The sequence below is a fragment of the Palaemon carinicauda genome, chromosome 4, assembly GCF_036898095.1.
Source record: "Palaemon carinicauda isolate YSFRI2023 chromosome 4, ASM3689809v2, whole genome shotgun sequence".
Taxonomy (NCBI): Eukaryota; Metazoa; Arthropoda; class Malacostraca; order Decapoda; family Palaemonidae; genus Palaemon; species Palaemon carinicauda.
In genome coordinates, this window is record NC_090728.1 from 108,502,809 (window position 1) to 108,526,806 (window position 23,998).

The 23,998-nt window shown below is 43.2% G+C and overlaps 1 protein-coding gene across 1 annotated transcript in view; it reads right to left on the minus strand.

Moving 5' to 3' along the window:
* Positions 1-19,363, minus strand: part of Tmem214 (Transmembrane protein 214) — a 377,130-nt gene extending 357,767 nt beyond the window's left edge. The window contains 1 exon segment of the mRNA XM_068372549.1: positions 19,167-19,363. Coding sequence (XP_068228650.1) covers positions 19,167-19,308 — 142 coding nt within the window. The 5' untranslated portion in view covers positions 19,309-19,363.
* Between the last annotated feature and the right edge of the window lie 4,635 nt (positions 19,364-23,998).

Consider the following 23,998-nt stretch of genomic DNA (forward strand, 5'->3'; position numbering starts at 1 on the left):
TCGAACTATCATTTTCTCGAATCCCATATTTCTCGAAAAATGATATCTATTTTGTCGAGAAAATTGATGGGAAAAATTTTCATGAATTTAAAGGAAAAATATATCCCTTTGGGTTGACCAACACTAAGGTTAAAAATTTATTGTAAACGAAGGAATGAAAAAAATACAAAGGTTATAATTTTATTGTATGTTGCAATCAAAATAGGTAAGAATAGTTAAAAAAATAAAGATTAAAATTTAATCAATCAAAATGAAATGTTGTATGCTACACTTCGTAGATATTCTTCTACAGGCCTCTCTTCGTCATAATTCATTACAATAGTTTGCAACCTTTTTGCACAGTCACGATACTTCTTTTTGCTTACAGGGATACCAACACCTCCCAAATATTGTTCAATTCGTAACTCCTGTAGACTTTGTTCTCGTTGTAATCCTTGTATAAATTTCCAGATGGATGGATGACAAGCACTTAATTGCTGTTCGAAGCCGTAATGCCAGCCTTCGACCGCATTGTTTGTCTTGGGCATTTCTTCCATAGCATAATCAAAACAGTTCCATAATTCATGTTTAAAGAAAGGAGCACGTCTACGGTTATTTCTATGCGGCCGCCCGATCCATGTATCTTCAAAAGAGTCAACCACACTTTGAAGTTCAGCGGGGAAAACTTCATTTTCAATTAAATATTAAAATGTTTCTTCGACCTTGAACACTGGTACAAACGCTAACGCAGATAACAGGCGAATCTGAATAGCAAATTCAGCATCGGTGTCGTACCGTACTTTGAAGCCATTTTCTTGAATTTTTCGATAAATAGATTTACAAAAATGAAAAAAGCAGCCACGGCATTTTGTCCTTGGAAATTCATGCTCTATAGCTCTAATCATGGCCAATTCAAAGTCAATCATTATTGTGGCTGGCTCAAATGTTGGGATTTTTTCTTTTACAATCTGCAGGAATCTTTTGTAGGTCTTGAGTTTTGTTCGGTAATAGTGCATAAACGAGGGGTATGATACTTCCTGAATGCACACCATGTATTGTATACAACTGAAAAAAAATTGAAGGTACCGTCTTAAAAGTACCATCAGCGAACCAGTTCTCTGAACGTGCTAGTAAATCGAGGTTTCTCTGTGTTGAAAAAATGTTATTTTCATTAGTAAAATAAATTTTTGAATATACTTACCCGATGATCATGTAGCTGTCAACTCCGTTGCCCGACAGAAAACTACGGTCGGGATACGCCAGCGATCGCTATCCAGGTGGGGGTGTACACAACAGCGCCATCTGTGGTCAGGTACTCAAGTACTTCTTGTCAACAAGACCTCAATTTTCTCCTCGGTCCACTGGTTCTCTATGGGGAGGAAGGGCGGGTCCTTTAAATCATGATCATCGGGTAAGTATATTCAAAAATTTATTTTACTAATGAAAATAACATTTTTCAATATTAATCTTACCCGATGATCATGTAGCTGATTCACAACCAGGGTGGTGGGTGGAGACCAGCATACATGTTAACAAAGAAGCTAAGTATCCCGTATCTTATTTTAGCCGTTATTCAAAATAACAAACATAAAATAAATAAGTACCTGGTAAGGAAGTCGACTTGAACCATTACTCTGCCTTTATTAAGTACGTCTTCCTTACTGAGCGTAGCAGTCCTCTTAGGATGCTGAACGACTCTTAGGTGCTGAAGTATAAAGGGCTGCAACCCATACTAAAGGACCTCATCACAACCTCTAACCTAGGCGCTTCTCAAGAAAGAATTGACCACCCGCCAAATCAACCAGGATGCGGAAGGCTTCTTAGCCGACCGTACAACCCAAAAACAACAATAAAAAGTATTCAAGAGAAAGGTTAAAAAGGTTATGGGATTATGGGAATGTAGTGGCTGAGCCCTCACCTACTACTGCACTCGCTGCTACGAATGGTCCCAGGGTGTAGCAGTTCTCGTAAAGAGACTGGACATCTTTGAGATAGAATGATGCGAACACTGACTTGCTTCTCCAATAGGTTGCATCCATAACACTCTGCAGAGAACGGTTCTGTTTGAAGGCCACTGAAGTAGCCACAGCTCTCACTTCATGTGTCCTTACCTTCAGCAAAGCAAGGTCTTCTTCCTTCATATGAGAATGAGCTTCTCTAATCAGAAGCCTGATGTAGTAAGAAACTGCGTTCTTAGACATTGGTAGCGAAGGCTTCTTAACAGCACACCATAAGGCTTCTGATTGTCCTCGTAAAGGTTTTGACCTTTTTAGATAGTACCTAAGAGCTCTGACTGGGCAAAGTACTCTCTCCAGTTCGTTACCCACCAAGTTGGACAGGCTAGGGATCTCGAACGATTTAGGCCAAGGACGTGAAGGAAGCTCGTTTTTAGCCAAAAAACCGAGCTGCAAGGAACATGTAGCCGTTTCCGATGTGAAACCTATGTTCCTGCTGAAGGCGTGGATCTCACTTACTCTTTTAGCTGTTGCTAGGCATACGAGGAAAAGAGTTTTTAATGTGAGGTCCTTAAAAGAGGCTGATTGGAGCGGTTCAAATCTAGATGACATAAGGAACCTTAGGACCACGTCTAGATTCCAGCCTGGAGTGGACAACCGACGTTCCTTTGAGGTCTCAAAAGACCTAAGGAGGTCCTGTAGATCTTTGTTGGTGGAAAGATCCAAGCCTCTGTGGCGGAAAACCGCTGCCAACATACTTCTGTAACCCTTGATCGTAGGAGCTGATAGGGATCTAACGTTCCTTAGATGTAACAGGAAGTCAGCAATCTGGGTTACAGTGGTACTGGTTGAGGAAACTGCATTGGCCTTGCACCAGCTTCGGAAGACTTCCCATTTAGATTGATAGACTCTGAGAGTGGATGTCCTCCTTGCTCTGGCAATCGCTCTGGCTGCCTCCTTCGAAAAGCCTCTAGCTCTTGAGAGTCTTTCGATAGTCTGAAGGCAGTCAGACGAAGAGCGTGGAGGTTTGGGTGTACCTTCTTTACGTGAGGTTGACGCAGAAGGTCCACTCTTAGAGGGAGAGTCCTGGGAACGTCGACCAGCCATTGCAGTACCTCTGTGAACCATTCTCTCGCGGGCCAGAGGGGAGCAACCAACGTCAGCCGTGTCCCTTTGTGAGAGGCGAACTTCTGAAGTACCCTGTTGACAATCTTGAACGGCGGGAATGCATACAGGTCGAGATGGGACCAATCCAGCAGAAAGGCATCCACGTGAACTGCTGCTGGGTCTGGAATCGGAGAACAATACAATGGGAGCCTCTTGGTCATCGAGGTAGCGAACAGATCTATGGTTGGCTGACCCCACAGGGCCCAAAGTCTGCTGCAAACATTCTTGTGAAGGGTCCACTCTGTGGGGATGACCTGACCCTTCCGGCTGAGGCGATCTGCCATGACATTCATATCGCCCTGAATGAACCTCGTTACCAGCGTGAGCTTTCGATCTTTTGACCAAATGAGGAGGTCCCTTGCGATCTCGAACAACTTCCTCGAATGAGTCCCCCCCTGCTTGGAGATGTAAGCCAAGGCTGTGGTGTTGTCGGAGTTCACCTCCACCACCTTGTTTAGCTGGAGGGACTTGAAGTTTATCAAGGCCAGATGAACCGCCAACAACTCCTTGCAATTGATGTGAAGTGTCCTTTGCTCCTGATTCCATGTTCCCGAGCATTCCTGTCCGTCCAATGTCGCACCCCAGCCCGAGTCTGATGCGTCCGAGAAGAGACGGTGGTCGGGGGTCTGAACAGCTAACGATAGACCTTCCTTGAGAAGAATGCTGTTCTTCCACCACGTTAGAGTAGACCTCATCTCTTCGGAATCAGGAACTGAGACCGTCTCTAGCGTCATGTCCTTTATCCAGTGAGCAGCTAGATGATACTGAAGGGGGCGGAGGTGGAGTCTCCCTAACTCGATGAACAGGGCCAGCGATGAAAGTGTCCCTGTTAGACTCATCCACTGCCTGACTGAGCATCGGTTCCTTCTCAGCATGCTCTGGATGCACTCTAGGGCTTGGTTGATCCTTGGGGCCGACGGAAAAGCCCGAAAAGCTCGACTCTGAATCTCCATACCCAGGTAAACAATGGTCTGGGATGGGACGAGCTGGGACTTCTCTAAATTGACCAGGAGGCCCAGTTCCTTGGTCAGATCCATAGTCCATCTGAGATTCTCCAGACAGCGACGACTTGTGGGAGCTCTTAAAAGCCAGTCGTCTAAATAGAGGGAGGCTCTGATGTCTGCCAAGTGAAGGAATTTCGCAATATTCCTCATCAGTCTCGTAAACACAAGAGGTGCCGTGCTTAGGCCAAAGCACAGGGCTTGGAACTGGTACACAACCTTTCCAAAGACGAATCTTAGGAAAGGTTGGGAGTCTGGATGGATGGGGACGTGAAAGTATGCGTCTTTCAGGTCTAACGAGACCATCCAGTCCTCCTGCCTGACCGCTGCTAGGACCGACCTCGTCGTCTCCATCGTGAACGTCTGCTTGGTGACATAAGCATTGAGAGCACTGACGTCCAGCACCGGTCTCCAACCTCCTGTCTTCTTGGCTACCAGGAAGAGACGGTTGTAAAAGCCCGGGGATTGATGATCCCGGACTATGACCACTGCTTCCTTTTGTAGCAAGAGCGACACCTCTTGTTGCAACGCTAGCCTCTTGTCCTTCTCCTTGTAGTTGGGAGAGAGGTTGATGGGAGATGTAGCTAGAGGGGGATTGAGGCAGAACGGAATTCTGTATCCCTCCCTTAGCCACTTCACAGACTGAGCGTCTGCACCTCTGCTCTCCCAAGCTTGCCAGAAGGTCTTGAGTCTGGCTCCTACTGCTGTCTGGAGAGGAAGGCAGTCAAAACTTGCCTTTTGCGGACTTGGAACCCTTCTTGGACTTGCCACGGTGACTTTCTGCACGGGTACCTCCTCTGCTGGAGGTTCTGCCACGAAAGGGCGGGATGAACCTAGAAGCAGGTGTATCAACTGCTAAAGGGCGGAAGGGTCTAGGCACGGAAGGTAAGGTTTTAGCCTTACGTGCAGAAGAAGCCATGAGGTCATGCGTATCCTTCTGGATAAGAGAGGCAGCCATCCCCTTAATCAACTCCTCCGGAAACAGACACTTGGAGAGAGGAGCAAACAGCAACTCTGACTTCTGGCAAGGAGTGATACCAGCAGATAAGAAGGAGCACAGATGTTCTCTCTTCTTGAGGACCCCTGATACATATGAAGCCGCAAGTTCACCAGACCCATCCCGTATTGCCTTGTCCATGCTAGACATGATCAGCATGGCCGAGTCCTTATCTGAAGGGGAAGTCTTCCTGCTTAAGGCTCCCAAACACCAATCGAGGAAGTTGAATATCTCGAAGGCACGAAAGACTCCCTTCAACATATGATCAAGATCGGAAAAGGACCAGCAGATCTTCGAACGTCTCATAGCCAACCTGCGGGGAGAGTCAACCAGACTTGAGAAGTCGGCCTGGGCAGAGGCAGGAACCCCCAAGCCAGGTTCCTCTCCCGTGGCATACCAGACGCTCGACTTAGAAGCCAGCTTGGGAGGAGGAAACACAAAAGAGGTCCTTCCCAGTTGCTTCTTGGAATGCAACCAATCCCCCATAACCCTCAAAGCTCTCCTTGATGATCTGGCGAGAACAAGCTTGGTGAAGGCAGGCGCAGCAGACTGCATGCCCAGAGCAAACTCGGAGGGAGGAGAACGAGGGGTTGCAGACACAAAGTGTTCAGGATACAATTCCCTGAACAAAGCAAGGACTTTGCGAAAGTCTAAGGAGGGTGGCGAAGACATGTGTCCTTCAACATCAGAGTGAGGATCATCCAGATGAGCAGCTTCATCCTCCGATACATCATCATCCGAAAGTTGAGTTGTGAGTGGCAAAGGCAGAGCAGCGAGCTGAACGGCTGAATCCTGCAGAACGGGTGCATGCGTACCTGCGGATCCATCATCATGCCTCTGCTGGACAGTCTGTGAGCTGGCAACAACAAAAGCAGAGGGCTGGTGTGTGGGAGGGTCTGCGGTGGGCTGAGGAGCATGCGGTATGGTATGCAGAGCATGCTGTAATGTATGCGGCTCATGCTGCATGGTATGCGGAGCATGCTGTAAGGTCTGCAGAGCATGCTGCATGGGCTGAGGAGAATGCCGCATAGTGCTGGAACCCGGCAACTCCTGATGCGGCAGCTCACGCATGTTAGCAGATGGTGCAGCAAGAACATGCATCTGGCAGTGAGGACTGCGCATCGGTGGAGGAGCTCTCACAGGTGGGGTGTGGGAGCAGGCAGCCGCAGTATCTGCTGAGCGCACAACCTCTGCGGGTTGTAGGTTAACAGGAGAGGTGTTAACCTTCTCGGCATGATACTCCTGCATAAAAGCCGCAAGCTGAGACTGCATAGTCTGCAGCATGGACCACTTAGGGTCTACTGTGGTTGGAGCAACAACAGACGGAGCAGAGGCCTGTTGAGGGACCACTCTACCTCTCTTGGGAGGTGTGCAGTCATCAGATGACTGCGGCGAGTCCAAACTGACCCAGTGGCTACACCTGGGCCGTTGGACTAGCTCGGAAGGGACCTTACGTTTGAGCGGTCGTGAGACCTTGGTCCACCGTTTCCTCCTGGAAACCTCTTCCACAGACGAGGAATGTAAGGGCTCATTCGTCTGGGAGTGGAAGGGACGATCCTTAGCAGATGCGTCCGCAACCACTGAGGATACATCCGTGCGCCGATCAAGGCCTGCCGAACCCTTTGGTCCTTCGACATTGCTTCTCCCCTGGGCTTGGGAGCTCGCAAGAGGTCCCGGACTGGGAGGACGACTGGCACGCACAGATGTACCCTCATGCGCAACACTGACACTGACACTATGCACATCACTAGCACTAACACTTCCCACTGCACTCTTCGCTTTCAGCTCTCTGACATCTGCCAAGAGCTGATTGCGGTCATTAACCAACGACTCCACCTTATCACCGAGAGCCTGAATGGCACGCAACATATCAGCCATTGCAGGCTGAGCACTCGTAGCAGGTTCGGGAGTCACCACCACAGGGGAAGGAAAAGGTTGAGGGGCATGGGGAGAGGAAAAATCCACAGAGCGAGAAGAACTCCTCCTATCTCTCTCCTTCTCTAACCTACGTGCATATCTGAGGAATTCATTAAAATCGAATTCCGAAAGCCCAGCACATTCCCCACATCGATCTTCCAATTGACAGGATTTTCCCCTACAATTGGAACATACGGTGTGAGGATCTATAAAGGCCTTCGGAAGACGCCTAGTACAAGTCCTAACACTACACTGCCTGTATTTAGGAACTTGGGAATGGTCAGACATCTTGAATTTAGAGGTAGTCAAGGGGGAATTCCAAAATTAAGCAAAGATCATTAACCAATGAATCAAATTAATTCCAAAAGCTTGCTAAGCTAAGGATAAAGCTTCCTGAACAGCGAAGGCTAAATTTCAGAGCAAATACATCACCAAAACGTGAACAAAAGACTCCAAAATCAACAGCGTATCCATGTAGGTCTTGCCGGCGGCACGACAGAGGAAAAATTGAGGTCTTGTTGACAAGAAGTACTTGAGTACCTGACCACAGATGGCGCTGTTGTGTACACCCCCACCTGGATAGCGATCGCTGGCGTATCCCGACCGTAGATTTCTGTCGGGCAACGGAGTTGACAGCTACATGATCATCGGGTAAGATTAATATTGAAAAATCAATATACGATCATTTGTGGGACCCGAGTCATACATAAGAAACAGTTCTCCTTTGTGAGTTTTGGTAAAATCTTCCGGGATGATAAGATCTTCTTGGCAATCGGGCAAAGCAGGGACATAATTTTTCTTAGCTCGTATATTTCGTATATTCCTCTTCATATTTGATATTGATGGCAGTTTCAGCGCAAAAGCCCCACTTACCCCCATTGAAGCACAAGACACTATATAATAGGGTGTATCCCTACTATTCAATGCATCCTCTCTCACTTTTTCTTGGACTCTGGCAGCTTCGACTTTAGCACCGTCTCCTGCATGATTATGGTCACCACTCTCTTTTTCTATATTATCATCGATAGTGATAGCACAAGCAGAACATTTAAATTTCTTGCACATTTCACATTTCCAATAAATTTTTTTATTTACTCCTTTGTCCTTGATATATAAATATCCATTTAAACACAATTTCTTCCTTCCTTTTTCACTCTCGACATACGTTACTTCCATCTTGATGGGCTGAGACTACTGGAAAAAATATTATAGGAAAAATTAAATTCAGAATTTTGTAAACAGAAGTGTTTTTAAATGAGAAGCGTTTAGAATGCTAATGGCCTCTTTATAAATTGGTCTTTGGCGCTTATGGAATACTTTCGATTGTTTTCGAGAAATATGTTATTTTCATTAGTAAAATAAATTTTTGAATATACTTACCCGATAATCATGTAGCTGTCAACTCCGTTGCCCGACAGAATTCTACGGGAGGGATACGCCAGCTATCACTATACTAGAAGGGGGTGTACTCACAAGCGCCACCTGTGGACAGGTACTACAGTACTTGTTGTTGACGCCACCTCACTTTTTCCTCGGTCCACTGGTTCTCTATGGGGAGGAAGGGTGGGTCAATTAAATCATGATTATCGGGTAAGTATATTCAAAAATTTATTTTACTAATGAAAATAACATTTTTCAATATTAAACTTACCCGATAATCATGTAGCTGATTCACACCCAGGGGGGTGGGTGAAAAACCAGTGTACAAGACTAAAGGATAGCTAAGTATCCCGTATTTCATATAATCAGTTATCCACAATAACAATGAAATAATAAGTACCTGGTAAGGAAGTCGACTTGAACCGTTACTCTGCCTTTAATAAGATTGTCTTCCTTACTGAGCGCAGCGTTCCTCTTGGAAGGCTGAATCAACTCAAAGGTGCTAAAGTATACAGGGCTGCAACCCATACTAAAGGACCTCATCACAACCTTTAACCTCGGCGCTTCTCAAGAAAGAATTGACCACCCGCCAAATCAACAAGGATGTGGAAGGCTTCTTAGCCGACCGTACAACCCATAAAAAGTATTCGAGAGAAAGGTTAAAAGGTTATGGGATTATGGGAATGTAGTGGCTGAGCCCTCGCCTACTACTGCATTCGTTGCTACGAATGGTCCCAGGGTGTAGCAGTACTCGTAAAGAGACTGTACATCTTTGAGATAGAATGATGCGAACACTGACTTGCTTCTCCAATAGGTTGCATCCATAACACTCTGCAGAGAATGGCTCTGTTTGAAGGCTACTGAAGTAGCCACAGCTCCCACTTCATGTGTCCTTACCTTCAGCAAAGCAAGGTCTTCTTCCTTCAGATGAGAATGTGTTTCTCTAATCAGAAGCCTGAATAGTAAGAAACTGAGTTCTTATAACTTGGAAAAGAAGGTTTCTTGATAGCACACTATAAGGCTTCTGATTGTTCTTGTAAAGGTTAAGACCTTTTTAGATAGTACTTAAGAGCTCTAACTGGGCAAAGTACTCTCTCCAGTTCATTCCCCACCAAGTTGGACAGGCTTGGGATCTCGAACGACTTAGGCCAAGGACGTGAAGGAAGCTCGTTTAGCAAAAACCGAGCTGCAAGGAACATGTAGCCGTTTCAGATGTGAAAACAATGATCCTGCTGAAGGCGTGGATCTCACTTACTCTTTTAGCTGTTGTCAAGCACACGAGGAAAAGAGTTTTTAATGTGAGGTCCTAAAAAGAGGCTGATTGGAGAGGTTCAAATCTTGATGACATAAGGAACCTTAGGACCACGTCTAGATTCCAGCCTGGAGTGGACAACCGACGTTCCTTTGAGGTCTCAAAAGACCTAGGGAGGTCCTGTAGATCTTTGTTGGTGGAAAGATCCAGGCCTCTGTGGCGGAAAACCGCTGCCAACATACTTCTGTAACCCTTGATCGTAGGAGCTGAAAGGGATCTTACTTTCCTTAGATATAACAGGAAGTCAGCAATCTGGGTTACAGTGGTACTGGTTGAGGAAACTGCATTGGTCTTGTACCAGCTACGGAAGACTTCCCCTTGAGACTGATAGATTCTGAGAGTGGATGTTCTCCTTGCTTTGGCAATCGCTCTGGCTGCCTCCTTCGAAAAGCCCCTAGCTCTTGAGAGTCTTTCGAAAGTCTGAAGGCAGTCAGACGAAGAGCGTGGAGGATTGGGTGTACCTTCTTTACGTGAGGTAGACTTAGAAGGTTCACTCCTAGAGGAAGAGTCCTGGGAATGTCGACCAGCCATTGCAGTACCTCTAAGAACCATTCTCTCGCGGGCCAGAGCGGAGCCAACCAACGTCAGCCGTGTCCCTTTGCGAGAGGAGAACTTCTGAAGTACCCTGTTGACAATCTTGAACGGCGGGAATGCATACAGGTCGAGATGGAACCAATCCAGCAGAAAAGCATCCACGTGAACTGCTGCTGGGTCTGGAATCGGAGAACAATACAACAGGAGTCTCTAGGTTATCGAGGTAGCGAACAGATCTATGGTTGGCTGACCCCACAGGGCCCAAAGTCTGCTGCAAACATTCTTGAGAAGGGTCCACTCTGTGGGGATGACCTGACCCTTCCGGCTGAGGTGATCTGCCATGACATTCATACCGCCCTGAATGAACCTCGTTACCAGCGTGAGCTTTCGATCTTTAGACCAGATGAGGAGGTCCCTTGCGATCTAGAACAACTTCCACGAAAGAGTCCCTCCCTGCTTGAAGATGTAAGCCAGGGCTGTGGTGTTGTCAGAGTCCACCTCCACCACTTTGTTAAGCTGGAGGGACTTGAAGTTTATCAAGGCCAGAATAACCGCCAACAACTCCTTGCAATTGATGTGAAGTGTCCTTTGCTCCTGATTCCATGTTCCCGAGCATTCTTGTCCGTCCAAAGTCGCACCCCAGCCCGTGTCTGATGCGTCCGAGAGGAGACGGCGGTCGTGTTTCTGAACAGCCAAAGGTAGACTTCCTTGAGAAGAAAGCTGTTCTTACACCACGCGAGAGAAGACCTCCTCTCTTCGGAAACAGGAACTGAGACCGTCTCTAGCGTCATGTCCTTTATCCAGTGAGCAGCTAGATGATACTGAAGGGGGGGAGGTGGAGTCTCCCTAACACGATGAACAGGGCCAGCGATGAAAGTGTCCCTGTTAGACTCATCCACTACCTGACTGAGCATCGTTTCCTTCTCAGCATGCTCTGGATGCATTCTAGGGCTTGGAAGATCCTTGGGGCCGACGGAAAAGCCCGAAAAGCTCGACTCTGAAGATCCATACCTAAGGAGACAATGGTCTGGGATGGGACGAGCTGAGACTCCTCAAAATTGACCAGGAGGCCCAGTTCCTTGGTCAGATCCATAGTCCATTTGAGAATCTCCAGACAGCGACGACTTGTGGGAGCTCTTAAAAGCCAGTCGTCTGACGGAGCCGGACACAAGATCATGGTACTGCTGCACAGTCTGTGAACTGTCAACCATGGGGAAGCGAGGAAGTACAGTGACAACCCGAAGCTGTCTAGACTGTCTGGGTCGTACAGACAACTCCTTATCGGGTTGCTGAGGTTGCCGCACTGCGTCACAACAAGTCACTTCTGCTGGTTGTTGAACGTCTTCCCAGTGACACATTGACTCCGTAAACAAAAAATCCTCTAACAAGGACTAAGCTTGGACTGCATGTCTTGCAACACAGCTCAAGGTCTATGGGAGCAGGTGTGGTAACAGACGGGATTAGCGACTGAAGTGGAACCATTACCTTCCCTGGAAGCATGTTATGCTTAAATAAAAGTCCATAGGAGGCTACGCAGCTAAAGGCTCCTCTCCAAATGACAGAGTCCTCAAGGGAATATCAGAAGGAGGGAGAAAAGCACTTTCTCATCTACAGGGACCATATCAGAGAAAAGCTAAGTTCTCTCAGTGAGGGTTTCACTGGTGCAAAAGCAGCAGACTAGAAGGCAACGTTATGAAACTGCTTGACAGTCTAGTGAGTTGGCAACAACCAAAGATGTGTGACTGAGAAGCATGCGGTAAGGTATGCAGAGCATGTTGTATGCAGAGCATGCTGTATGCAGAGCATGCTGTATGCAGAGCATGCTGTATGCAGAGCATGCTGTATGTAGAGCATGCTGTAAGGTAAGCAGAGCGTGTTGCATGGCGTGTAACATTTCTCAGAAATTCCATGACCAGTGCTAGAGTGAGTAATATCGCATTACCGTTCATTGAAAGTGCACGTGCCGAGGGAATTGATTTAGACTGTTTTGTTGATGAATTTGATAGCCGGCATGATAATCGTAGAATTAAGCTACACTAAATGTACTATAATCTACTTCACCTCAGGAAAGGGAAACTCGCCCTGTTGGCAACACTGCATTACTTCATGCATGCTTGCATGGGGTTTAATATCAACATAATATTACCTTATATTCATAACTCATGATTCATTTTTGTTTAGAAGATATTTTTGCCATATTTTGCGATTTGTTAAAAATATATTGCAAGGAATACATATATATTTTTATATAAGTAATACAAATAACCTCCATTATCATAATGTTTGTGTAGGCATACATGTATATGATTACAAATGCCAGTTATGAAAGTAATGAGGTGTTATTATTGTCATTTGTTATTCCCAAGTTGAATGGGAAGAAGCTCAAGTTGAGGAAAAATTGGCAGATGCATGCGTTGAGGTGGCCGACTCATAGCATGAGGTTGCTGCCTTAAGAGTTGCGCTTGCTGTAAGGGTTGCGGATGCGCAGTAGCAGGTTCCTGAGGAACGAGTTAAGGTTTCTGAGGTGTGAGCTGCGAGAGTTGAGGTAGCGGCTGCGCAGAACGCAGTTCTTGTCTCGCGAGTTGAGGTTCCTGAGGTGCTAGCCTAAGGTGGTCGCTGCAGCGAGTGCTGAGGTGGCTGCCTCATTGATGGAAGAGGTTGTCGTACCTCAAGAGATTGTTGCCTCGCTGGTGGAACCGCAAGCGGAAGCGGAGGAAGTAAGGCATAAGACTCCTGCTCCCATTGCTGAGGTTGCCTTAAGGAAGGTTAAGGTTGCTGCACAACGCTGGTAACTGGCAACTCAGAACGCGGTAAGGTAGCCTGAGGAACCTCAACTTCGTACGCCTGGCAGACTGGACTGCGGAGGCGGAGCTCTCGCAGGAGGAGGCGGAGGTTGCTGCACACCGCTGGTAACCTCAGCCTGAAACTCACGCATTAAGACCGCAAGCTGCGACTGCATGGACTGCAGCAAAGTCGTCTTGGGATCAACAGACGATAAGGTCTGTTAAGGCAAAGCCTTAATAGAAGATGAGGTCTGTAGAGGCATCGCCTTACCTCTCTTAGGAGGTGTGCAGTCACCTGATGACTGAGGAGAGTCAGAGCTAACCCAATGACTGCATCCGGGTTGTTGAACTCTAACTTCGTACGTCTGGCATAGGTCTGGACTTTACGTTTAAGAGGTCTTGAGACCTGAGACCAGCGTTTTCTCCCCGAAATTTCTTCTGCAGACGAGCAAAATAAGGGCTCAATCGTCTGCGGGTGGGAGTGACGGTCTCTGTAAGACACGCCCGCAACCACCGAGGATACTTCTGTGCGCCGATCAAGGCCTGCCGAACCCTTTTGCCATTCGACATTGCTTCTCCCCTGGGCTTGGGAGCTTGCAAGAGGTCCCGGACTGGGAGGACGACTGGCACGCACAGAAGTACCCTCACGCACAACACTGACACACTTTGCGCTAATCACTTATCACTTTTGATTTTCTGTTTGCACTTATTTCACTGAACACGAAACTTTAAGTGGTTTGTACCTGAAACACGCAATTCTATCCTTTCTCAAAAGTTAGTAATTGCGAAAACAGAATTACAATGTAACAGAAAAATCTAATGAAAGATAAATAATTCAGTGGCTGGAAAGAGACTAAACACTAGATCAAATAAACTACGTTTAAAATCTCTCACCGCATAAAGCTTGAGAACAAGAAAAAACTCTAGAAACGTTTACCTTCTTCCCCTAAAGAGACTAGGGAGAAGAGCAAAAACGATAACAACGTTACTCGCTTGAACGAAACGTTTATCCTCCTCTTTCTCCCTCCGTCTCTCTCTCTCTCTCTCTCTCTCTCTCTCTCTCTCTCTCTCTCTTGACTTAGAACCTGAGAGAAGAGCCCAATCATATATATCGTTAAAACATATTATTGTTAAAGGAAAAAACTGAAATATTTCCCAATTTATTAGAATTAAAACCATTAAGTTAAGAAAGAATGAACAAAACGCTAGACACGGTTACTCTTACTGCAACGTGACACCGTGAAAATTCTCTCTCTATCGTGACGATAGAGCGCAAGTTGAACGTTCTGAACGTCAACAACTGCAGAGACAAAACAAAACGTTAGTTCAACCTTGAAAACAGTACGAGACTATCAAAGAAATTCTTTCAAAAACATTAAAATAGCAAAATATGTTAACAGGTAAAACCGAAATGACGGGCTCAATGTTAATTAACTTCGGTACCAAGAAAAGACCGCCTACTATTAGGAAAGGTCGAATATAAACAAATATAAAAATTAATTTTAATAAGTTTATAATAAAAGGAAGTTAATCGAAGAGGCCTATAAAAGGCGGAGAGATATAAAATAAATCTATAACTTTTGTTAAGCAAAATTAAGAGAGTCTATACTCTCTTAGACACCAACACTTCCGTCTAAGGGAAGGGTCGGCCATTTAAAGGTGAAAGAGAGTTCATACTCTCTTCGTCACCATAATTAATCAAATTAATTCCAAAAGCTAACTAAGCTAATATAGAAGTTTCCAGTATAGCGAATAGCTGCAAATTTTAGAGAAATACTTCACCAAACCGTGAACAATACTCCAAAATCATAAGCGTATCCAAGAACGTCTTGCCGGAAGCACGACAGAGGAAAAAGTGAGGTGGCGTCAACAACAAGTACTGTAGTACCTGGCCACAGGTGGCGCTTGTGAGTACACCCCCTTCTAGTATAGTGATAGCTGGCGTATCCCTCCCGTAGAATTCTGTCGGGCAACGGAGTTGACAGCTACATGATTATCGGGTAAGTTTAATATTGAAAATTACTTGTTTGTTTTCGAGTAATTGACATTCGAGAAAATGATAGTTCGAGAATTTTTTTTTCGGTCAATTGAATTCGAGAAATTTACCTTCGTGCAATTGGTTTCGAGAAATTTTCCCGATACCCTCTACGGGTGGGCTGCTGTGAGGCTTGAAGCCAAGGGGCTGAAGGTGGTTCTCTTCGGGGCAGCAAGGGTGTGGCCTTTGAGGGGTGAGGGACGTCCGTTGAGGCTCTCCTAAACGTGACCTTCCTCATGGGGGGGCCTAGGATCCGTTTCTCTCACTTTCCTCACCTTCTCCATAGTATTTTCCACCAAATCGAGGGGGAAAATTTCATTCCCCCACACGGAGGAATTCCTCAGCCTCCTTGCTTCTCTGTCCGGCAACTTCCGCACCAGTTTGCTCAGAACCGTATCCCTTTTCCTCAGGACCTAGTTCGAAGCCACCGACAATAGTAATCAGAAGGGGAGTGTGTACGAGCTGCTGGAGAAAAAAATCAGGACTTGATCGACTTCGAGGGTGAACCTGAAGGTAAAGAATCCCTTTCAGACTACTACTTCCTATGTCTACCGTACTACTCCCTCTAAGAGGATGACCACTCCCAACATTCATCACAAGGAGAAACCTCTGTGCATGAGTGTCATCTGCACAAAGGGCAAAGCCGGTGTGAATCCGTCTCCATCGTTGACGTAAAGGAACCACAAGGGTGGCCCGATATGCCAAGACAAACCCATAAATTAGCAGTTCTCATAACCAAGCACTCCTAATAAAAAAAAAAAAGAGGAACCTTTTCAGGTGGTTACAGTATAACCAGTTAATTAAGAATAACCAAAAGAGAGAGATAATACATCTGCTCTTGACCATACCCAAAACAAAAGTGAAGAAATCTCACTGGGCGAGTGTGTGAGCAGGGCAATTGGTCTTTCCCCTACTAACTAACAGAGTTGTTGACATCTTGGGAGAAAGTTTTAATGGCCAAATCCAGCTCGTTCTTAAATATTTTTCCTTAGTAAAGAACAAGGTTTTATATTTATGAAGTAACAAACATTGGTTTGCCACTGAGATCCCCCATAATTGTTATTACTACATATAAGGGGGATCTCAGAAAACTTGCGAACAGGTTTACCCCAATATTCGTCATCGGAAATGGACGAAGCACATAATAACGAGTAGGAAAATGTATTTGGCTAGAAATTAAAGTACCATATATTTACCTAGGTAAAATATATATTTACAACCAAAATCTGGCCCTGGTCAAAACTGTGAATTTACTGGACCCTCTATGCTAGCAATACTTTCCAAACTTGATAAGACTAAGTTAATGTGTGTAATGCTAAAGGGCTGACAGGAGCAGGTAGGGCATGATGTGCCAAATATGACAGAAGTGAATTTTCATCTTCTATACTCAAGGCACACTCGGAAGAGTTTCCAAGGGCCAGATCTCATAAGTTATGTAAGAACAACCCATATTAAGTTGGGTTAGTATACACACCAGTTAGTCACTAAGTCAAGGGTACATGGTATCTTGGGCTTTGCAAATGAGCTTGGCTGAAGATAGTACCGGGGGGTTCACAAAGCCCCGTCTAAATAAGTAAGGTCCTGCAAGCAACAGGACTTTTCCATATATACCAGGACCAATAAAACAGCCCTTGTAACTTTTATAGTTGGTTAGGAAGGACAGGGTCAGTAATTAAAATGCAAATAAATATTTACCATAGCACAATATTCCTAATGAAATTAATAAAAAGCGTCTGATTTATCTATTGGTACTTTAAACTGTTCCAATGCAAATAATTGGGGAAACCCATAAAGCATTTCCTAAATTTTTGGTACTTTAAAATCCAAAAGATATGACTGTAAAGCCACTTTGTAAAAGGAAAACAAACAGAATGACACCCCCTAACCTAAGATTCCCCATCTAACATATCCTACGAGACGTATCCTTACCTACTCACCTTTCAACCTTGTTTGCTTTCCAATCCCCTTCACTCCTCGCAAGGTAACACTAAATCATATTTCGGTAATAGTTTACAACACCACGCTCTCCATTTACTCCAAAATAATGCAATCCTGCAGTTTTCATCTTTTTGCACATTAATTAGGTGGTTATTTAAATTCTGGGAAAGCAATAATTAGCAAGATATGTTGAGGAAGGGGGAAGGGGTTATAAAAAGAAAAGAGCTTGGTTTCCTCACCAAACGACTTGGAACTGACATGTCAACAAAGTCAACGAAACAGGATTCGTGATGCCAGCGTACATAAACAGAAGTTTGTGATGCCAGCGTACATTTGATATACTGTATATTCAAAATATACTTAATCAAAAATAGAGTGATTACTCAAAAGTGTCACTATTTGTAAATTGCATATTTTATGGACACTTTTGAGTAATTAATCCATTTTTAACTAAGCATATTTTGAATATACAGTATATCAAATGTACGCTGGCATCACGGACTTCTGTTATGTACGCTGGCATCACGAATTCTGTTTGGTTGACGATGTTGACATGTCAGTTCCAATTCGTTTAGTGATGAAACCGAGCTATTTTCGTTTTATAACCCCTTCCCCCTTCCTCAACATATCTTGCTAATTATTGCTTTCCCAGAATTTAAATAACCACCTAATTATTGTGCAAGAAGATGAAAACTGCAGGATTGCATTATTTTGGAGTAAATGGAGAGCGTGGTGTTGTAAACTATTACCCATATTTCATAAGTTGTACAACCAACAACATGTTCCCCACAATCATGTGAGAAAAGGCTTGTTTTACCATTATTTACAGTTTCCCTAGCATATTTTCACCACCCAAAACCCCGAGTTCCCACTGGAGGTCTCCCATTATCGGTGGATATAGATATATATATATTTCTGAAACTATCCATTTCCGACAGGAACGAGTGTCATTTTCGAAGAGAACACACCTTTTTCTGTAGAAAAAAGTAGTTTATTCCCTAGGTTTCATAACCCTGTAATGAACTACAATAATACCAAATTTACTTGACAAGCAATGAAAAAGTTGGTTCTATTACAATTCATACGAAAAAAAAACTTTTCTACTCAAAGACAGGTTTTGGAAAAACGTCCATTTTCTTTGAAAATGACATTTATTTTCACTGCAAATATAAACTTAATTATCTAAGAAATAATAATCATTAGGGTTAGCATGTGCAGTTCAGCACGTACCACTTGCCAGTACATAGGAGCTACCTGTAAATTGCGTGTGGACCAAGCCAAACTTAGAAAATACTGCCGTGGAAAGGTAAATCATAATATTATGTAAAATAAAATAACTTCATATTATGGTATATTGGCGCATAATAAAGAAAATTTCAACCATAAAGAAAAACGATTTGACAAGTATTAAGAAAGATATCGCCTGTCCCAACAAACTACATTCTAGGGTATTATTGTAGTTTATTACAGGAAAAAACTACTTTATTATAGAAAAGGTCTGTTCTCTTCAAAAATGACATTCATTCCTGTCGGAAATTAATAGTTTCAGATATATATATCCATATCCGCCAATAATGGGGGACCCCCAGTGGGAACTCGGGGTTTTGGGTGGGGAAAACATTCTGAGGAAACGGTACATAATGGTAAAACAAGACCTTTCTTCTTTATACATTACCTTCTTGGATGTATAATAAACAGATGAAAAAATACGTTAATTATCTATATCAATACTAACGGTTTATACCTTTTTTTCAACTAGCTCTGCTGCAATAAACATATCTGACCATTCAGTCTAGTGTAGCCTGCCGGTAATTCCATATACCCATTTACCCTAATCTTTGGGTTTCCTCGGTCATAAACCCGGTTTTCTATAAGGGACCTCTCATTTTTACTATATAAATATAACGAACCATTAAGAGGTCTACTGAAAGACAGGAAAAGCTAACAAGATAACCAGCAGTAAAATTAAATTGATTGCGTATTTAATAAGATGAAAATATCAAAATATCGCGTCTGATTTATGTAGTCTGCAAAATATAAACCTTCAAGGTTGTGAGGTACACTTAAATTGAAACTCGATCTAACGAAGAGTAGGAATAGGGCATCCTCAATTGAAATGACAGCTCCAGATTTCATTCAATTTTTCTGATAGTTTAAAATTTACATACCATTAAATGTTGCCTTTGGAGCCTTCTGAAAAAATTCTCTCTTCTCATCCCGGCTGAGTTTACCATTAACTATTGTTTGATTTTTTCCCTTTTTGTTACTTCTGACAACTAATTCCCAATCGCCTTCTCCGTTGGCTGCCATATTGGAAAACACTGGGACTGCAGCAGACTGTGACTGTCAGAGCTTCTTCTTCCACATTGATGTATTAAGTTGCTGCAGAGAGCTAAGAATGGGGTGTATAGAAGGATATTATGGGGTGTAAAGAATACAGCCATTGTAGCCTTGAGAGGCGATGTAGGAGCATCTGCTATGGAAACAAGGGTAATGGATGGAAAGCTGAGGTACCTCAATAGCATTTATATGGGAGAGAAGCTCATACTAACAGCAATAGTCAATGATATGGAAGAAAAAGAGAGGGAGTAGTGGATGCATGTGAAGAAGTATGCTGAAGAATGTGGGATCGCGATGAAAGAAGTCATGTACGAAAGAGGACATAAAGAAGAGAACAAGAGAATGGGACACAAGTAAATGGAAGAGTGAAATGGAATGTAAGGAGGGCTTAATTCTGTATAAAAACTGGAAAAGTGAAATCAAGGAGGAGGCACTATATAACACATTTTCGTCAACTTTATTATTCAGAGCAAGGACTAACACATTGGGCTTGAATATAAAAAACAGACACCAAGATGGAAATATAAACTGTGTATTCTGTGATGTAGAAGAAAATGCTAACCACTTCATGTTATATGGTCCACAGTTTAGTGATATAAGAATAAAAGCAATTGAGTTCCAGCAACCATACGAAGAAGATAGTGCACAAACAGTAGGAAAATTCCCTTTTTGTGAATAAAATATTAAAAATAAGAAAAGTGTACTACAACAAATGTGGACGAAAAGAGAAAAACTAGTGAAAATAAGGAACACACAAAACTAAAAGACATAGAGGCGCCGTTGCAAAGGCGAATCCTCAACGTGAATCTGATCTGATCTGGGGCATACTTGCAGAAACAGGAATATGGCCGGTGTCTTGCAGAATAGAATATAAGAAATTAACGCTCTTCCATAATATCATAAACTCCGAGGAAAAAAAGATTAGTAAGAGGGATAATTGAGCATCAGTTGAAGAACCCGTATGGAAAGTGCTGGAGCAAGAGCGTAGAAGAAATCTACAGTAAATATGGGATGGAAGTTGAAGAAATAAGAAATTGGGGGAAAAGGACTCTGAAAAGGGAAATCAAGAAAAGAATTATGAAAAAAAAGTAGAAGAAACTATTGAAGAAAAAAAGAAAATAATGAAAAAATTAAGATTTATTAAAGGAAATGGCCCACTGCCTTATATCAGAGAAATGAATCTGGATAAGGCATCCCTTGTGATGAAAGCAAGATTAAATATGCTCAACTTAACAGCAAATTTCAGGGAAAATATGATGATAATTTGTGTGACTTATGCAAAGAGGAAGAAGACACTACCGAACATTTATTTTTATGCACAGAATTAGGACAACTAAAGAATGTAGAAATAAGTTTAGGTACGCTGAAAAATCCTAGCAGGGATCAGGCTGCATTTATAGGTAGGTCAATGCATATAAAAGAAGAGTTTAAGAAGTCCAAACTGATTACCACAATAGGTTGCCAAAACTGATGATAGCAAGGTGTTATCCTATCTAATTTCAAGGTAGAAGGGAATAAAAGTAAAGATCGAGAACCTCATTATGATATTAATTTATTTAAGGCACAGGTGATAATATAAACTTAATAACAATAATAAGAATAAGCTTAGAAACTTTGCACCTATCTATAAAGAGATATAGTGCCCGCAAACTTATTTTGCGGAGTGAGCAATAAGAAACCAAGAACCATGTGTTGTAATGATGATTCGTATTCCCAAATAATAAAAGATATAAAATACACCCGTAATAACATATATAATGTAGTGCAAACTATAAGTAGAGACCGAATTATGGAAGAAATTAATAGATCTACTTTAGTATTAATCGTCAGAAGTCAGTGTAACAGAATAAGGGAACTGATATGGCAAGTGCAAGTGCGAATGGTTCGTGAAACATAATGGTGCTTACATTATTTGAAAATGTTGACACATTAGGTGCTTTAAAGGAAAAATAAATGAAAGAGTTAGAGGTAAGTATGTAAAAGATTATTAAAGAGGTGTTTGAACAAGTTCCAACTACACTTTTTCGGGGGTTGATAGCAACTTAAACTGACATATGGTTAGTAGAGAAAATGATTGAGTATAAAAGGTGATTCTTTTTCACATCATTACATCAGATAGTATAAATGAAAGAATTGAGGTTTGCGAACTGTAAAGCAAAACTTAACACTAGGAAAGCTGGTATAGTAATGGAAACAAGGTTGAATATGAGAAACTTGATACAAAATTCTAAAAATTGGAATGGAAATTATATGTTTTGTAATTTATACAGAGGAATATGATACAAGAGAACATTTGTTTAGCTACAGAAAAAAAAAAAACTAACAGAGCATTCAAAAGCAGTAGGATAGAAATTAGGAAATTAGAATCGCTACCAAAAGTTTCCCGATATATTAGACAGGCTAATGAAGTTAGGAAATAAAAATATGCAAGCTAATATCTGTGTGCAAGGTAATTTATGGTAAAAACTTCCTGCAGGTTGCAACGGATCGTACCTATACATCTATAATAGCAAGCTCACAATCATATGGTTGAACAACAGTAAAACATGAAAGTCAATTAATTGGAGATAACCTGCAACTCATAAAGAATTACTATATACAAGTGTTACGGTGTATAATTACCACTTTTTAGCAATAATTACATATTTTGTTACTAGAATTATGGTAGAACAAAGTAAGATAATTCAGAAGCTTGATGAAACCATGACATAGAAAGACCAAGCATTGCAGCACCAAACGGATCTCTTATGAGAATTTTGAGCACAAAGTTTATAACAAGAAAAATAATGGCTGAAAATTTAATATTCTTAGCGGGAATAGCTGGAACTTTTAGCATGATAATAATAAAGCGTGATCCACTTTGTGAAGAAGTCACAAAGAGTAGAGTTACAAATGCTTTGGGAGAATATACACAAGGAACTAAAAAATAAAGCATCACAAGTATGGAAGAACAAACAAAGAGAAGAGAATTTGATGAAGAAATAGAGAAAAACAAATTTTTAATAAACTTGGCTCATTACATGGAGGAAGAAGAAAAGGGAATTTCATTGGTAATTAAGAAAACATTTTGGTTCAGCTATGCAGTTCTCTCACTGATCCCACAGTGAGAGGACCTTCCTGCCTGGCTGCTGCTCCTGAGACCTGCCGCCTGCCTGCTGCTGTTCCTGAGGGCCTGCCTGTCTGGTGGTGCTGCTCCTGCACTGCCCCTGCCTGTCAGAGGCTACCTGCTGCCACTGCTGTCTACAAGACTCCTGCCTGTAGGGGCCGCCATTGCTGCTGCCCCTACTGAGTAGGCTGCTGAAGGGCACCTTCAGTGCCGCCTGCTGCTACTGCAGATGGCTCTTACCCCCCACCAAAAAAAAAAAAAAAAAAAAAAAAATCGGCTAATCTTCAGCCAAAAATATAAGAAGATTACTTAGACTGGATAGACCTTCTCCTACCACTAACAGACTCTCCGGTGGAAAATCTGGTAGCCGTTGTGGTCTGAAAACTCTAGTTGAAGCAGGACTTAAGAGTCTCAATCTCCCACTCTCGCCATCTGTGGCAAGTGGCATAGGGCTGGTAGGCTTGGCGCCTATAAGCCAAGTGTAAGGGTAAAGGTTTATTTTTTCACCTGGCATAAATAAGTCAGGAGTAAAATCTCACAAACAGATTTAATAAAATAATAGATTGTGTCAAGTGTTTTGATTACCTACATATCCCTGTCTGCAGGAATTGGCTGCTGGGCCAACTTAGTGCTCGGAGAGCAGTAAAGAGGCTCCCCAGCTGCAATTTGTGCAGGTTAGTACAGAGCTACGAATAGGCTAGATATGGCCTCCCAATATAATCAATCTTTTTCAGGTGCTATAACTAGTCTTTCTACTTAAACTATAACTTTGTCTAGGACCCTAGGGCTCACAGGGTTGGACAACCCAACCAGACACACTGTCTGTCCTCACCACCCCCTCTTCGGAATTGGAACCGTAATGATGACTGTGGAATAGGAGATGGAACTTGAACTGATGGTTGCCGGAACCGAACAAGGAACGGAACAACCTACCGGGAAAAGGGCGCAAGAGGATGACGAAGACAACCAGGAGTGGACCAAGGTAACCAATATAAAGAAGAAACAGGAGAAAAGGACAACCGCCAAGGAAGGAGAACTCCCCTCATCCTCAACCGAGGCTAGCCGGACGTCCTCAACATCAGAAGGCCAGAACTCCGGAAAGCTCACTCACTTCAGAGTGATCTCCAACAATTTATCTGAAGCATTCAGAGCCATAGCGGCTTTCAAACTGAAGAACAAGAACTTGAAAATCCAGGCCAAGCCAAACAAATATGGCCAATGGACGATATTACTAAGGATGCCAGGGCACTCAGCATGCTAAGAACCACCTTAGGTATTCGGTGAAAAGGTGAAAAGAGCTGAAAGAAGAGGAAAGAGTTAAGAAAGCAGTCGTATTTGGATATCCAATGGAGATGTTGGAAAGTCATCTGTCTGACTTGAACAACATAACGGCTGCTGAAAGAAGGAAGAACAAGGCAGGACGACTGACCTTCATAGGGCCCCATCTGCAAAAGGTGGACCTGGGAATCTTTGGAAGTTTCTGGGTCAAAAAATACTACCCAGGGCCTCTCAGTGCTACAAATTCCAAAAATTTGGGCACCACAAAGAACAATA